This window comes from Pundamilia nyererei, unplaced genomic scaffold, assembly GCF_000239375.1.
Source record: "Pundamilia nyererei isolate P.nyererei 1_Seehausen unplaced genomic scaffold, PunNye1.0 scaffold00041, whole genome shotgun sequence".
NCBI classification, from domain to species: Eukaryota; Metazoa; Chordata; class Actinopteri; order Cichliformes; family Cichlidae; genus Pundamilia; species Pundamilia nyererei.
In genome coordinates this window covers 2,268,822-2,284,539 of record NW_005187442.1, presented here as the reverse complement: position 1 = coordinate 2,284,539, position 15,718 = coordinate 2,268,822, and the positions used below count along the sequence as shown (strand labels likewise).

General features: G+C 39.5%; 1 protein-coding gene across 2 annotated transcripts in view; it reads right to left on the bottom strand.

Moving 5' to 3' along the window:
* Positions 1-389: 389 nt before the first annotated feature.
* mia3 (MIA SH3 domain ER export factor 3) overlaps positions 390-15,718 on the bottom strand; it is a 21,606-nt gene continuing 6,277 nt past the window's right edge. The window contains exons 6-29 of one of the 2 annotated variants that reach the window (XM_005731097.1): positions 14,900-15,208; positions 13,869-13,999; positions 8,751-8,882; positions 8,511-8,532; positions 8,333-8,421; positions 8,164-8,241; positions 7,934-8,044; positions 7,782-7,853; positions 7,577-7,681; positions 7,359-7,481; positions 7,165-7,252; positions 7,004-7,068; positions 6,812-6,902; positions 6,508-6,646; positions 6,152-6,314; positions 6,006-6,041; positions 5,831-5,898; positions 5,406-5,491; positions 5,029-5,142; positions 4,432-4,491; positions 4,299-4,345; positions 4,117-4,185; positions 3,300-3,678; positions 390-1,598 (exon numbers count right to left, since the gene is read on the bottom strand). In XM_005731097.1, the coding sequence (XP_005731154.1) occupies positions 1,339-1,598; positions 3,300-3,678; positions 4,117-4,185; positions 4,299-4,345; positions 4,432-4,491; positions 5,029-5,142; positions 5,406-5,491; positions 5,831-5,898; positions 6,006-6,041; positions 6,152-6,314; positions 6,508-6,646; positions 6,812-6,902; positions 7,004-7,068; positions 7,165-7,252; positions 7,359-7,481; positions 7,577-7,681; positions 7,782-7,853; positions 7,934-8,044; positions 8,164-8,241; positions 8,333-8,421; positions 8,511-8,532; positions 8,751-8,882; positions 13,869-13,999; positions 14,900-15,208 (2,837 nt within the window). In that variant the 3' untranslated portion in view covers positions 390-1,338. The remainder of the gene's footprint in view (positions 1,599-3,299; positions 3,679-4,116; positions 4,186-4,298; positions 4,346-4,431; positions 4,492-5,028; positions 5,143-5,405; positions 5,492-5,830; positions 5,899-6,005; positions 6,042-6,151; positions 6,315-6,507; positions 6,647-6,811; positions 6,903-7,003; positions 7,069-7,164; positions 7,253-7,358; positions 7,482-7,576; positions 7,682-7,781; positions 7,854-7,933; positions 8,045-8,163; positions 8,242-8,332; positions 8,422-8,510; positions 8,533-8,750; positions 8,883-13,868; positions 14,000-14,899; positions 15,209-15,718) is intronic. The other variant, XM_005731098.1, reaches the window with a different exon arrangement.

Here is a 15,718-nt window from a genome sequence, read left to right as displayed (position 1 = left end):
AGTGCCAGATCCAGCCCACAAGACACCCTAGTTTCTATCACATAGCATACAATCCTCAGAGCACAAAGGCAGAAGTGGCCCAAAGCCAGCGCTGAATCTGAGATGAAGCATGAATGAGAGTCTCCTAGGACAGTGAGAAGCAGTGTGTGTATTTACTCCTTACACATTCTTTTGGTAGTGGAGTTAAGCGGAAAAAGACTGAAAACTCACATGAACTCCCACTCGAGCATAAAAAACGTCTTGGGAAGTCTGAGAAACTTTTGTTGCAGAGGTGGCCAACTTATTGACGTCATACTCAGACACACGGCGGGTCAAAGTAAATATTTGGTTAACTAAGAGACGTTTTTGATTAATGGAGCAAATTCACGTATTTCAAATAATTTTTCCCCCTCATTTTTAATTTGAATTATGGCATTCTGTTCTAACACTTTCCCTCCACATAGAGGGACCTGGATTAGCTACAAAAGTTACATTTTAGCTGTAAACCAGAAAAAGAAACCCCAGGTAATTAAATAACAAAAACTGTCATCATCACTCTGAGCAATAAAAATGCAAACACATTGTCTCTGTACGTTTTCACATTCTGACTTAAAAGCACATTAACATGTTGGTGGAACGACTTCCCAGCTCAGCAAATCAGATTAACCCAGCAGCTTTTTTGTCCTTGTCCCACCAACAGCACAATCACTGAGCAGTAGACAGCAAATACGAAACTGCAGCTTTCGGACCAACATGTTTGTATAACAGCACAGATGTACGCCTTATTTCTTCACATATATTCTTCATTGCACACCCTACAAAAAACATCCTCAGTATTAACGTACCACACACAGCTTTTATATTCTTTATTAATAAAAGTTCTACCAACATAGTAAAATAAGTTATACATCTGGCCGTCAAATTACACATTTGCTTTGAAATTTGTACGTAAAGCAAGAGCTTTGGGAAAAATCATGGTATTCCTGAAATGCTAGAAGCTAAACCTCCCTCCTGTTTCTCCATTTTAAAAAACAATTTCCACAGGAAATGACTTTTTTTTTTAAAAAAACTGCCCCTTTAAAAATCATAGCTATATAATTTTCTTAAAGATCAACACAAATGAAAATCTGGCATAAAACGAAGTGTTATTGCACAGGCTGTTTAGAAAAGTGGCAACCCTTTCAGCTCACATTTCAGACATAACTGATCATTCTTTAATCTGCGGGCCTCGCTGTAAGAACATTTGCATCTGGACTATGAAAATAATCATGATCTTTGTTTGTACTGGATCTGGGTTGTTATTGTGACAGGTTTAGTTAACGGGGGTGTTTGAGTCCTCTGCCATAGCTGGTGGCATATTTAAGGCTTGACCATTTCTGGCCTGGCTGAGTCCTGAGGGGCCTCCTGCTTCATGTGCAGGTCTTGTCTGGGGACGCTGTGAGCGGCTACAGAGTTCTGGAGGGCATTGGGTGCAGGCGGGCCATAAGCATCACCAGGATGTGCTGGATGAGGCGGGGCACCTAGAGGCAGGTCCACAGGTTGGCCAGGGTGGTCACGTGGTAATGGGAAGCGCATGTCAGGAGGGAAGGGTGGACGAGGTCCCATGGGCCCACGGACACCTAAACAGGAAAATCGCAGGGAAATGATGGTCACACAGACAAAAAAGACCAAAGACCAGGTCTGTACTTCTTTCAGGAAATAAAGAAGCCTTTGCCTTCTTCTGCCTCAGGGTCTTCTTACACAGACTTTAGTAGCCCAAGTAGATGAACAGGGACCAGAATATATTCTGCAACTCAATTTTTTTCTTTTCATTTTTAAATCAGCACCAAATTAGCATCTGCATTTCATTTACTTGTGGACAATCCCCTCCCACCTATTCTGAAAGTTCAGCTACTGCTGACCAGCTCGCCCCGGCCCTTCCTGTTTCATGTTAGTCAGCCAGGATGAAAACCACAGCAGCAGATTATGTTATTTGCCATTTTTAGAAGGGAAGCATAAAGTTGGCATTATTTAATAAGAGATAAGCATTGTGTATGTTCATCTCGTAAGTCAAAGGAACCCCCCAGCTGCTACAAACAGAATCTAAATCTGCCAAAAGCTGAGTATTAGAAAGCCAGAATGCCACCTTAAACTAGTTAAAACCGAAGAGTTGATAAGGCGAACTATATGAATGGCTTCCCTGATCAGTTTATTATATTTTTTAAGTCCAAGTAAGATTGGCTTGTATGACTAGAAATTAATGGTGGCAAATGTGAGAAAATGTCATGTATAAACATTAAAAAAAAAAAAATATATATATATATATTTTTGTTAAAGCCGTAACTCCTCTCATCATGTGGTACACTGCACTACTTTCTGCTCATTTACCATCATGCTATTATCCGCTTTGTTTATGAATGGCTGCTCTTCATCAAATTTTAAGCATTGCAAGCGGCTACAAATGGAGTCCATTTCCGGGCTTTACCATAACACTGCCTCTACTTCAATCTATCTGGCCTCACTCAACTCCACTGTGAATCATGTCTAATAGCTTGCTGCTCTTCTTCTGCATGATGAATTGGAATCTGAATCTGAAGAATACTGAAGATGATGACAACAGACTGTCTGTTGGCAGTTCAACTGATCTAAGTATGTCCCAGAGTTTGTGTTTTACTAGAAATGACAGTTTTCCAATTCTATTTTACTAGTATTAAGCAAAGTCGTATAGATGAGTTTGTCCTGTAAAGAGACTCATCCACCTCTCAAATGGCTGAAGTCATGACAGAGAGCATCTTTAGCGTGGTTTTCAACAGCTGGGGACATCATCTCAAAGATATGTCCACTGCAATCATGAATTCATGAACTGAAACATCTTGAAATGTGTTATTTTGGACTAGAAAATAAATCTTTTTGATTTAATCTTTATTTGACCTTATGGACAAAAGCCATTTTTAGTTTCCTATTTGCGCGTTATTTTTATTTTTTTACATTTTTTTTTTATTTATTTCATTTTTATTCTGACGGTCCTGTTGAGTAATGTTGAAAATATATTTGATTATTTTCAAATTCATGCTTCCTGGGTCATTTTAATTTGTTGAGGGAAGTGGAGATAAGAGTTATGGAAATAATTGTTGACTAATCAAAGAAAAATTGGCAGCTTAGTCGACTACATAAATAAACGTTAGTTACAGCCCTACTCAGTACAACTATAACATTTTAATGAACTTTTCCCATTTTGGCTAAAACTAAAATGAGAAAGTCTGGCATATAAAGAGGTCCACATCAGGTTTATATGGACCTAAAAATATAGTGTTATAAATATAACAAAAAGTTGAACGTACCATGTGGAGGAGGCATCGGTCCAAAGTGATGAGGTGGAGGGGGACGGAATTGCGGTGGGAGCGGACCCCGGGGATCAATGCCTGGGCCAGGGCCTTGCCTGGGGGGAATTGCAAGTCCATTGGGGGGTCCAAACTCTCCTCCCATTGGTCCAGGCAGGGGCATACCTGGGTGTCCATTAGCTGGTAGGGGAGGACCTTGAAGAAGAGGAGGGCCAGGTGGGAGGTGATATGGGCCAGGTCGCGCTGGTCTGTAAGCTATGGGTGGTGGCAGACGGCCAGGAGGGAGCATTGGATCATAGGGTGCAGGACCAGGTGGAGGTCCGTGGACCATGGGTCCAGGTGAGTCCCTGATTGGTGATGCTATGAAGGATCCTGGACCCTGGAAAACAAACAAACATGACAATTTGAAGTGACAACTTTCATGAGAGTATAGATGGGCTAACACTTTGTCATGCAGTGAAGTGATCCAGAAACCACACAGTGCATTTAGCCAGGGTTTAATCACATGACCACTAACCACACACCATGGTTATTTGGATTAAAAACAAGCCACTTTCATAGCATCTTGATATATGACACACATACTCTGCAATTTTTCATAACCCCAGTATTTTCAAGACACATTTTTGAGTTGCTGTTTCTTTCAGTGCAGTGAGATGAAAAACACACTAAGCCTAAAAAAATGTTTAGTCAGCCCCAGAGAAAAAGAAGAGCCTTTGATCCCCTTCCAAATCCAAATCCAGCTTAAGGGAAGAGGATGTGGAGTGCTTCCAAACACCTTCACACCAACACCTGGACTGACAGCATCTGTACTCACTGCCTCTGGATTCTCTGTGGTGACCTCAGCCTTAGTCTCTGTTTTTATCTGTGGATCTACTGCTTGCGTCTGTTTCAGATTAGGACAAACAGTGGAAATGCAGCAGGAGCTCTAAGTCTACACATGAAAGGAGAGATGGCATCACATAAAAATGGGTTTGATATGATTAAAAAGAAACTTACAGATGCATCCAAGTTGGCTGGAGATGAGCTACGTGGGCCCATCATGTCTGAAAGAGGGGAAACCGTACTGCATTAATAACAGGTTCAAAATAAACACAAAACCTTCGAAATGCACAAACTGCAGAGGACATACCCATCCCAGAGATGTGTTTTTCAGGGTAACGACCATGGGGATCTGATGGAGGGCGAGGACCTGAGGGTAGAAAAACACAAAACTATGAATAACCAAAACTCCATGGAGCCCCTTCGCAGGGAAAACACAGTCGCAACACACAGAGTAAGAGGAAACAAAGAGACTGTACACCCTAGGAAAAAAATAAAAAAAATAAATCAGAGGTACAAAAAAAAACAAAACCCCAAACCCTTGCATTTAAATGAAATCATCTTTGATTTCTAAGAATAACTTATTCACACATACACATACAAATTCAGAAAATCTTCTTCCACAATCTAATCTTGTTTTTAATGAAACAAAAGCAAAAGCACATTTCAACAGAAACAAGCAAATGATCCAACTGGAAGGGGAGGGAGGGTGAAAATAAGAGCTGGTACCCGAAGGAATCAGGATGCAATACACACTAGGAAAAAACATAAAAGGAAAACTTGAGGTGAGAGAGCTGAAAAGAAAAATAAAGTCAGGAGGGAAAGAGGAGAGAGATGAGGGTGTAACGGAGAGTGATGTTCCACTTGGGTAAAAAGGAAGTGGGGGAAGCAATCCACTTGGACTCACCAAACGGGTCAATTCTCCGTGCAACTGGGGCAGAAGGAGGACGCCTGGGACCCTCAATCATTATAGGTGGGGATGGTGCACCCCCACTCACAGGAGAGGGCCCGTATGAGTCACCTGTTACAATTGAACCGTCAATTTACCAAAAGAAAAGAACTGCAGCTGACAAAACAACACAAGTCATGCAATAAAGAGGGTCACTTCAGGGTCTCCAAGAAAAATCAAGCACATGAACAGGACAAATACACAATCAGAACACATATGAGGCAAAACTGGAGCCCCCCTGCCCCGCAACAGAAAACAGTATTATCTTCAGTGGTTCTTCGGGATGACAGCTGAGCTGATGGAAACAAAATAGAGGGTGAGATGTGCCTGCTTACCTTGGCGAGGGCCTGCAGGCTGACCAGAGTTTGGTCTGAAGAGAGGAGCGCGGCGCTCATTGAGCTGAGAGGTGAGTACAGCCAATCTGTGAATAGGAAGAAAAACAGCTCAGATGCAGTTAAACTGGGCTGTGACTAATGGCAATTTTAATTATCTGATGAAAATGTAACAGAGCCAGTGGTGAAGTCATTAAATAATTTCACAGTTTGTCCAAAAAAACCAAAAACAAACAATCAATAGCCTCCAATCTATTCAGCCTGAAGTCACATTAAGCAGTAATAGGAACAGCTATGATGTGAGGTAACGACTAAACATTTTCAGGCTTTCGCAACTTCCTGTATAGAAACAGCCTCATTATGAGTAACAAACAAAATTTCTGATACTCCAGAACAACAAGGAAGCTTTAACAACTGCCAAAACTCACTTTTCACGAAGCTTTGATGATTCGAGCTTCTCTTGGTTTAGAGCTCGCTCTGCATTACGAGCGTTCACCTGCAGGCAGCACAAAGAAGCAGAGTAATGCTTTAGCTCAATATTAATCTTATGCAGACTGAATAAATTATTTATCGCATCTGTAAATAAACGGTGTGGAAACATACCCAGTTTGAGTGAGTTTTGTTCTCCTGCTCTTTGATCTAAAGAAAAAAAAATCCCATTCAGCCGAGATTCAGATTGGAGTAATGTTTTTATTTTGTTGGCTAATCTGAAAACGTTAAGATAAAAAACAAACAAACACACAGTCTACCTGCTCTTTGTAGACTTCCTCAGTCTTCTTCATCTGGTCCTCCATCTCATTAATGCGCTGCCTTAAAATTTTAACCTGCTCCTCAGCTTCAACAGCTTTCCCTCCAACCTCCGACAGCAGATTCTCTTTGCTGCGCCGCTCCAGCTCCTCCTTCGTTAATTTCCTGTGTGCGCAGAGAAACACAGTAACTCCCAGTCCTTCTACAAATCACAACTGATGAGAGGTTTCACTTACTCATCATCATCATTCATGGTGTAAAGACAGCAAGTAAAATTTACAACTACAAAAATACAGAAGACTTTCAGACATTCACGACAGGAAGTAACAATTTCGAATCTGCTGAAGACTTCACTTACTGCTGCAGGGCATTTTCCTTCTGCTGATACATTTCGACCATGATTTCGTTTTTCTGCTGGAGGATCTTGAACTGGTTTTCAATGTGGCTCTTCTCACTTTTCAGGGTTGAGATTGCATGTTCAAGCTCCTGGTGTTGCTCTGTTTTAAAATAAAACAAAAAGGAGTTTAGTAGGATGCAGATACCCAACTGAATTACACAACTTCTTAACCCTTGTGTTGTCCTCGGGTCAAAAATGACCCCTAGGTGTATGGCAAACAAGTGTATGGGAATCCCGAGGACATTAAAAAAAATTCACAAAGCACCTTCCATTGCCTTCCTGGACTTCTCTTCATTCAGTAGTTTTGTCATGAAGCGATCCCGCTCTTCTTCAACTACAGCAAGAGTGGTCTGAACCTGTAGGGAAAAATACAAGAAAATGCAATAACATTTAGAAACCGAACAATCCTCTATAAACTAAAATATAATAAGCTTTACAACATCTGTTGATATCTCACCCTAGAAACATCCATCATCTGTTTGATTCTGTTCTTTACGGCCGTCTTCTTGTCTGTAAGAGACACTGAAAGAACAACAAAACACTATATTATTAAACAGCGGTTAATGAAACTACTCGCCGTATTTCATCCATAAATATTCTGATAAACTACAAACTTACCAGGTGCTACTTCACCATTGGCCAAAACTTTGGTGTCACCTTTTTGTAAATCACAAGCTTCCAGGTCAGACAGAAGTTCAGACAGCACCTGAAGTGGACATATTGTGCAAGAATGAGACAATTTCATAAATAAATAAATAAATAATAACAAAAATCAGGAAGAGTTATGACAGTAGTTAGTGAAAAAAAATGACCTCCACATTGTGATCTTTGAGCACCACAGAGTCCTCCAGTTCTTTCTGGGACTTCTGATAGACTTTAATCTTCTCATTAAGCTCTGTGTGTTTTTCCTCCCAGCTTTTAATGGTGACCTTCAGCTGTTAGAAGAGGCAGGGTAAAAAGCATAAATTAAATCTGATTAGGTATTCAGATTAATGACAATATAAAAGAGAAATATCCATATCTGTCTTACTGTTTTGTTCTCGTCCTTTAACGCAGCAAACTCTTTTTCAAGACATTTTTGTTGAACGTTTCGGGCATCTTCCCGAATCTTGGCTTCATCCAGGAGAACAGTAGTCTATGGATGAAAGAAAACAGTTTATAAGATAAATTAAAGCTAAAAGGTCACAGTAACACTACAGAGTTTGCAAAAAAAAATATCCCAAAAGGATTTGTACCTTAGAGAGCGCTTCCTGAATCTTTTTCCTGTTAGCTTGTAGCTTCTCGTTTAACTTCTCCAATTTCTCAATCTGTTAAAAATAAATAAATAAATAATTGCAGCATGAAAGAACGCAAATAACAACGAGCAGAAAGCAAATGAAACACTTACTCTTGTTTCATTTTGGAGAGTGTTTGCCCGCTCTTCCTGCAGTAGCTGTCCGTATTTATCCTTTTCCTCGGCCATCTGTTTATTCAATGTTTCAGCCTGTAAGACTTTACTCTGCAAACAGTAAAGAAAAAAAATTTACGACAACCCTTCGACAAATAACTGAGTGTCAACAAAGATTCAACCCGGTTACATAAGACTAAATACATATGAGAAAGACTCTTACTGCTTACCTCTAGCTCTTGCATCTTTTTCACTGTACAACTAACAGTTTCCTTTGACTGTTTTTGATTTTCTTTCAGTTGTTCAGTCTTTTACAAAAAGAAGAAAACATGAATCAGATGTGTTTTGTTTGTTTTTGTCCAGGAGAAACTCAACAACATTTCTCTTTCTGGGGCTCACCTGTTTCTGGAGTTGAGCCATTTTGGCAAGAGCTTCATCCTTTTCCTTTTTGTGCACCTGGATTTGCTCTCTGAGTCTTTTTTCATCCACTTTTCCCATAACACAAAGCACACAATCAATGAGGCCGTACACATATGCATTTTGTCATGTTGTGCAAAAATTATAACTGAAAACTTACCGAGGTACTCTTTCTTCTTTATCTTTAAAAATAAAATTTAAAAAATCCATTTTAAATCTTACAGTGTATAATTTCATCCAACAATGACCTAAATATGGAAGGTTTTATACTGTGTATAACTCAATCCAATGGGAGTATAACCCAGGGGGATACAAAGCCTTATTAAATCAAAGCTCATACAAATAATAATCGCATTTTACTGGCACCAAATAAACAGAGCAGCAATATCACAACACTTACTGCCAGCACAGTCCTCCAGAAGAAGAGGGTGAAGGTCAATACTCCAACCAAAGCAGTGATGACAACAGCTTGCCAAGGACAGCCAAACAAAGTTTCTCCTGGCTTCCACTCTTCTGGCAGCAATGAAATCATCTGAAGAGACAAAAAAAACAACAACCCCACAACCACAGCTTTAACTCTGGAGAACGAAATTAAACTGGAAACAGATGGTTAAACTAGCACTATGCAATTCAATTATATCGATTTCTAGTTACAAACACAGCTTTCAAAAGTGTTGAAAAGAAGATTGAAAAAGAAATTGATTGAAAATTATTTTCATAGTGATGCTCTTATTTTGTCTTATAACTTGATTGCACTTTTCCTTTCATATTCTCATTTTGCCTATCACAACATCACTTTTTCCTCTCAGTAAAAGCTTAAGTTCAGGCTATTGCATGAATACTTTGGTTTACAAAAATGTTTGTTTTTTTTATTTAGCTCAAAGACACTTAATTAAAAAGAGACAAGAGAGTTACCATGTTTCAAAATGTATCAAAATAATTATGACTATAAATCTGGCTGCAAAATAAATAAACAAAAAAGCCCAATGGAAACACAAACTAGACAATATACAATAAAAACACTGCAGAAGCTCTGATTAAACATCAAATTAAATCTACCGTTAGACTAACACACTGCATACATTTACCAAACTATGACACATCAGTAAAGAGTCATCTGTAATTCAAATCAGCACTCATTACAACCAAGTTTAGCAAGAAGAGCATCTCTGTCCCACAACGAATCTTAAGGCTGAAAGGCTACTGCAGCAGCAGAAGTGCCACTCTTGTAAGCTAGAACAGGAAACTAATGATATGACTGACATGGGCTCAGCAGGATTGGACAACAGAAAACTGGAAAACATTGCCAAGCCCCCAAGTATTTATCTAATAAAGTGGCAGCTGAGTGTATGTGATAAAGGACACAGGATCGATATAAAAACACAAAAAGATTAGTCTACACTCTCAGTTTAGTCACCAAAATAATACTGTTGGTTATTTATTAACATAAAAATAACGTGTTTTTCTACATTGTTCTATACATACATTTTGAAGTGATGTAGCATTTCATACATTACTTGATTAGGGAGCAATTCATACTACAAGCTTTTCTCTTTCACAAGCTAGGTGGGTTTCACTTTATAGTTAAACTAGCTTCATTTATGCCCAGTCATACCAAACCGAGCATATTAGTCCAATCACAAAGAAACCTTTGAACTCCCCATGAGACAACAGTAGCAAACACATACATGCTCTCACTCCGTGGCTCTAATAAAATACAGGGATTACAGCTGCCTTAATACTAATGGCAAATATTAAAAGCCTCTCTTCAATTTACTGCTTTTCAGTTCTAAATGTTCAATACAAATTCAACAAAGGCTGGGCTGTAAGAAAAGTTAGATAGCAATGAAAAGGGCACAGGACAGTGAAAGGTCTTCAATCAAATATACAAAACCCGGTCGACTGCTGCTAATGCTAAAGGCAAGTTTGGTGAGTAGATTTAGGACAAGGAACCGTCCAAGTCATTATCCATCAGCCACCTGCTAATTAACACGTCATGGTTAACCTCACAGGCCGTGACAGCGTAAATAATAATATTCATATAGGTGTCAGTCTGGCTTTTTTTTTTTTTTTTAATACTGTAATGAATACTTACATGTTGCAGTTCCTTCACAAAAACTACATATGTGTTCTCCGGTTCCTTGACAGGCAGGGATAATGTCTCCCTCTCCATTCTCGTGTTTAAAAACAAGAACGGAACTAGCCAGATGCTAGTTTGACAGGTATCAGCTAGCTGCCTAGCACGTTAGCTATTCACAAAGTAACTGTATCGTTAAGCAAACGCTCGTTATACAGGAGCGTTAATGTCTCCCGCGTATGAAAGACAAATAAGCGGTCGTTAGACAAATGGACAACGTAAAATAGTGGAGATAGGAGTTGGTAACAACGACTTGCTAACGGTAATTAAAGATCACCCGTCAAATCCCATTCACAGCAGTTATCGTGAAGCGACGGTCGTTAGCAGAGTTGGTGGTTCTGATTATGGATAACGACTGTAGCGACCAAAAAAGGCTACACTAACTCAACAACACATTATCTGCCTGTACATGCCACAATAAGGCCGTTAGCCCCAGCAGCCAGCTCAGCACCGGCTGTGTCGAACTTCAGCCTGTACCGCGACAGTCAACAAGGCAGGGGGAGGGCCGGAGGGGGCTTTCAGGGAAAACTGGAAATTTGAGTTCTCACATAATGCACCACACTTTCAGAGCAGTAAGACCGACGTCTATGTAGGGCGACCAGAAGTGTACCCACACGATTTTAATCCTCTGTCCCACATTTTGGCTGGCTGAACAAAAGTCTCTAAAGTCATGCAAGTCTCCAGCTCCCCAAAAACTATATGTGGGGAAAAGAGTTTATTCATGCGGAACAATGTGGGATAGTGGAATGCAACATTGCAATTTTTGGTATCTATTCAATATTATATACAGTATAAAGTATACTATTATATAAAGTATATACAGACCCAGCTTTGCCTGCGTCAGTACTTTTAAGAGCCGCATGTAATGATTTATGAGGTGAATCTGAATACGTTTTTATGACAAATAATTGTGAGTTTTGGATTAATTGGTTAACAAATCACAAGTGCACCTTTGACTGTTTTTCCCACTTTTTGTCTTTTTTTTGAAGCGCTGGAATTTAAATGTGCCCTCCTGGCAACCGCTTTCTGTCAACCCCTGTTATTTTAAATGTGCTTAATCAATAAAAATGACTTGATAGTGAACCAAAAAGGGTTCTTATACTATACTTAAATTACTTAAATATTTTCATGTTCAGGATATATTTTTTCAGTTTCAGTAAAATTTAAGTGTTAAATTGAGTGACATCAGAACCAATTACGGCAGAACTGGAAGAAGGAAGATGAGCGAAGTGTGGACAGGGCTGTGGGGATGCTTGAACAGACATGCTTACTGTTTGATGTAACTGAAGCGACATGCTCAGAGGAGATAAACTAAAGGATCAATCCTATCACACAAGTATTGATCAGATACCAGTACCAACGCCGGTATCTATATAATCAATATTTAGATCGATCCATCCCCTCCTATTTTCAGAGCAGCAAGACAACAGTCTGTGACGTCTGCCCCAAATATTGCGACAATGCCCTACATTTTGGCTGGCTCTACAAAAGTCCTCGCCAGTGATTCTTATAAAACAAACTTATAAACAAAACAGTGGATCATCTGCCTCCATTTCACCCTATTCCTTGAATTCTACTCTATCACACCAACCCTCTGATATCCTGCTGAGCATCTTGGTCACTTCCAATAAAATCTGAGCATCTTTAACTCTGTCATCTCCAGCTGAGGCTCCTGTTTTTTGTTTTTTTTTTATTGTGATGAGCATAGATGGAAACTGAAGTTCATAATTGGTCCTATGGAACAGTTTTCTGTACATGCTTCCAACAGCTGTCATTGCAGTTGCTGTCTTTTCAGCTTTTCTGTCTGCTAATCATCTTTGGGTTTTAGCAGGGATGCATCCAAGTTCTCTTTGAGTTGTTTTATTCTGACACAAGTCCATTTTTGTAAATTAGAGTCATTTAAAATGCGGGACACTGTCTCGATATAAAAATGCTGTACAGTCTCACACTCCTGATGACACTAGTCTCACAAGAAACATTTTGGTTTAAAAATTGATGAGCTGAACTATGAATGCTTCCTTGCTGAAAGTACTTTTATGCTTTCAGCTGTTCCCTTATTTCCCAAGACGTTGCCACACAGGAGGGAACCACATGTTGATTTGTTACAGATACTACACCGGATGCCCTTCCCACTAGCTTGTGACCCCTGAGGATAGCTTTGTGTCTCCTCCCAGTCTTGAAACAGTGATCTTATGAACCATTCGCTCTTTGAATGCCTCCCAACTAAAATCCCCAAATTATTACCACAGAGATAAGAGGTGGAAATTTTAACAGTTACAGTGATGCAAACAGGAAATGCAAGACTGCACAAAGACTGCCACATAGGACCATAAAAAAAATTCAATTCCTCTTTATGTCTATTCTATAGTAATTGAGTTTAACTAAATTAGAGTAAATCAAAGTTTATTTGTGATTGACCTGATCAATGCCAAACCTGTAACCTGCACAGTATGTGTGTATTCATGTTTTAATTTAGATCAAAATCCCTCTCGGCACTGGCAACACGTCCCACAGAGTCTTCGCAAACAAACCCCTTTCATCACATTTAGTTTGCCCGGATCTGGTTACCCTAGCAACATAAAATATGGTGCGTAACTATATCAGAGAGGCCAATACTTTTCTGGACTGTGTACTGCTCATTTACGAGTAATATTTCTAAGCCACTCTAAGTTCAAATAAAATAGAAAATTTTGGTAGGGATGGGAAGCTCGAAACAGACGTTTCGACACTGTGTCAAGCCTCCGAAGCCGAGATGTTTTGAAAATCTGCTCTGAAGCGTGGTTCAAATGTTTTGGGTTTTGCTGGAGGTGCCAAGCTGTTGTTCTTCCACGTGATAACGAGGCCTCTGTATGTTAAATGAGTAAATTGTTTCTTCAGACTTCAATCATCCAATCTAATAAACCACGCCAAAAAGAGTCAATAGCAGCATACTCAAGTATAGTATGTAGTATGTCCCTATGAACTATGAGTGATGTTAGGATGTCCTGGGATAGCGTTAAAAAGTATATAATAAGTTTTTTCTTTCCTACTTCCTTTAAAGAAGCCATCAAGGGAACATTTGTTTATTCATTTTTCTGTGCGGCACTCAAACCAGCAACAGATATTCAGCATACGCAGACAGAGGAGATGATAGAGAACTAATTTGTTTAACTTGTTCCTTAAAAATCTGCATGTTTGTGCTTCTTCCCTGCACATGACAGAGAAAGATCAGAAAAATCTGACATTATTTTGACGTTTTTAATTGTCAGATCATCGAGACTGATTACAGATTTAGATTCATTTGGATGTTGCTGAAATATTTCACAAATTAGATTAGTGAATTAGATTAGTGGTGAATCTAATGTATACAGGATGTGGTGTATGCAATGGTGGTACACTCACCACAGTGGTCCACTCTGCAGTTTTATTCGTGATCATTGCAAGGATGCAGCCCGTGTAAACAAGCCCTGTTGAGAATAACCCCACTTCTTCTTCGTGCACTTCGGACACTGGTTCCATGGAGTCCATAGACCCTTGTGAAACAGAATTTAACAGTTAGTAAGTCTGTTTGTTATTGCTGGATTATGTAAAGCTCTTCTATTACAGAATATAGTTAAATATCAACATAAAGGCAAAACCATATCGTTAGCTTCATAGCATAAGTGCCTAAGTCATTTTTTTGTGATGACATAGGCAGACGGACGGGATGATGCAGCAGTGGTAGGGGAGTAAAGTTAGGCAAAAATCTCAATTTGACCAAAAAATGACTTAGGCACTTATGCTATGAAGCTAACGATATGTAACTAATATAGTGTAACTTTAATATGATAAAACCAGAGGAAGCTTAATGTGACTGATTTGCTGACCTCAAGATTATCCTATTTTATTGTAGCCAAAGTCAAAAATTCTCATAATGCGTTTACATGTTCTAAATATTTCACAAAAGCAATGATATTTTAATAATGGATTGCATTTATATAGCGCTATTCGAGACCCTCAAAGCGCTTTACAATTCCACTATTCATTCACTCTCACACACTGGTGGAGGCAAGCTACGGTTGTAGCCACAGCTGCCCTGGGGCAGACTGACAGAAGCGAGGCTGCCATAATCGCGTCATTGGCCCCTCTGGGCATCACCAGTAGGCGGCAGGTGAAGTGTCTTGCCCAAGGACACAACGACGAGACCGGCAACCTTCCGGTTACAAGACGAACTGCCAACTCTTTGAGCCATGATCGCCCCATTTTATTAGGAATCAAACATTTCTGCTCCTTTTTTGTGACCATGGCACACTAAGGTTCAAGGCACAATTTCAATGGGGAACCTGTATTACTATTTACACCACACAGCCTCTTTGTAATCTTACATATTATAACTGTTGGTGGAAACCTGCAATTTAATTCCATTACACCATTGCTCTAAAGACATTACTAACCTGAGGGTGAGTGTTCAACCTCAACACCAAGGCTCATGTCGAAGGCATTTTCCAGGGTGGCTTGAGGCACCTTTTGCATCTCATCAGATGTGCTGAAGCTCAGCGGATTGTCTTTGTTTTTATTAAAGTGTCCACCATCTTCCTCTACACTAACGTCCGGTCTAACCAGCTGTTCCTCTTCAACCTCAGCTGGCTTTTCTTCAGGATCCGTTATTGTCAGGTTGTCATCGCTCTCGGCCTTTGGTATTTTGTCCAATTCTTCCTCAGCAATGTGTAGCACATCTTCTTTAACATTCAATTCCTGTTCATCTGAGATGGAAACATAGGGGAAAACCCAATAATGCTTAAATTTAAGATTAAACATTTTAAATCTAGAACTAGCCTCTAGATTGCATGACATCTGCAGAGCAAAGACAAATTCATTATCATGAAAATCCATTTTGGCTTATTCAAGTGAAATGCATTAGTAATATGAAATATAGTTATTTTTTATTTTTAACATTACAAGAAAGGGTTAGAGTTATTCTGAAATTTTAATCTCTTATGGATTTTCATAAACCCTTTCCTGTGTCAACTCTCAAGATAAAGAAACACATTATGTCTCTTCACTATCAGCATGCAGCTGAGCTGTCCTTGTGGCCCACTGAAGAGCCAAAATACCCAGCGCCATCACTGGACAGTCACGTTATCAGTCTCCTAAAAGATTGACTAAGACTAATGTGTTTTCAGACCTCCTCAAATAGAAGTACATCAACAAATAGATAGGGATAACTCCAGAAAATCCACTACAGTGACCATCTGCTTGATGCTTAAGCTATA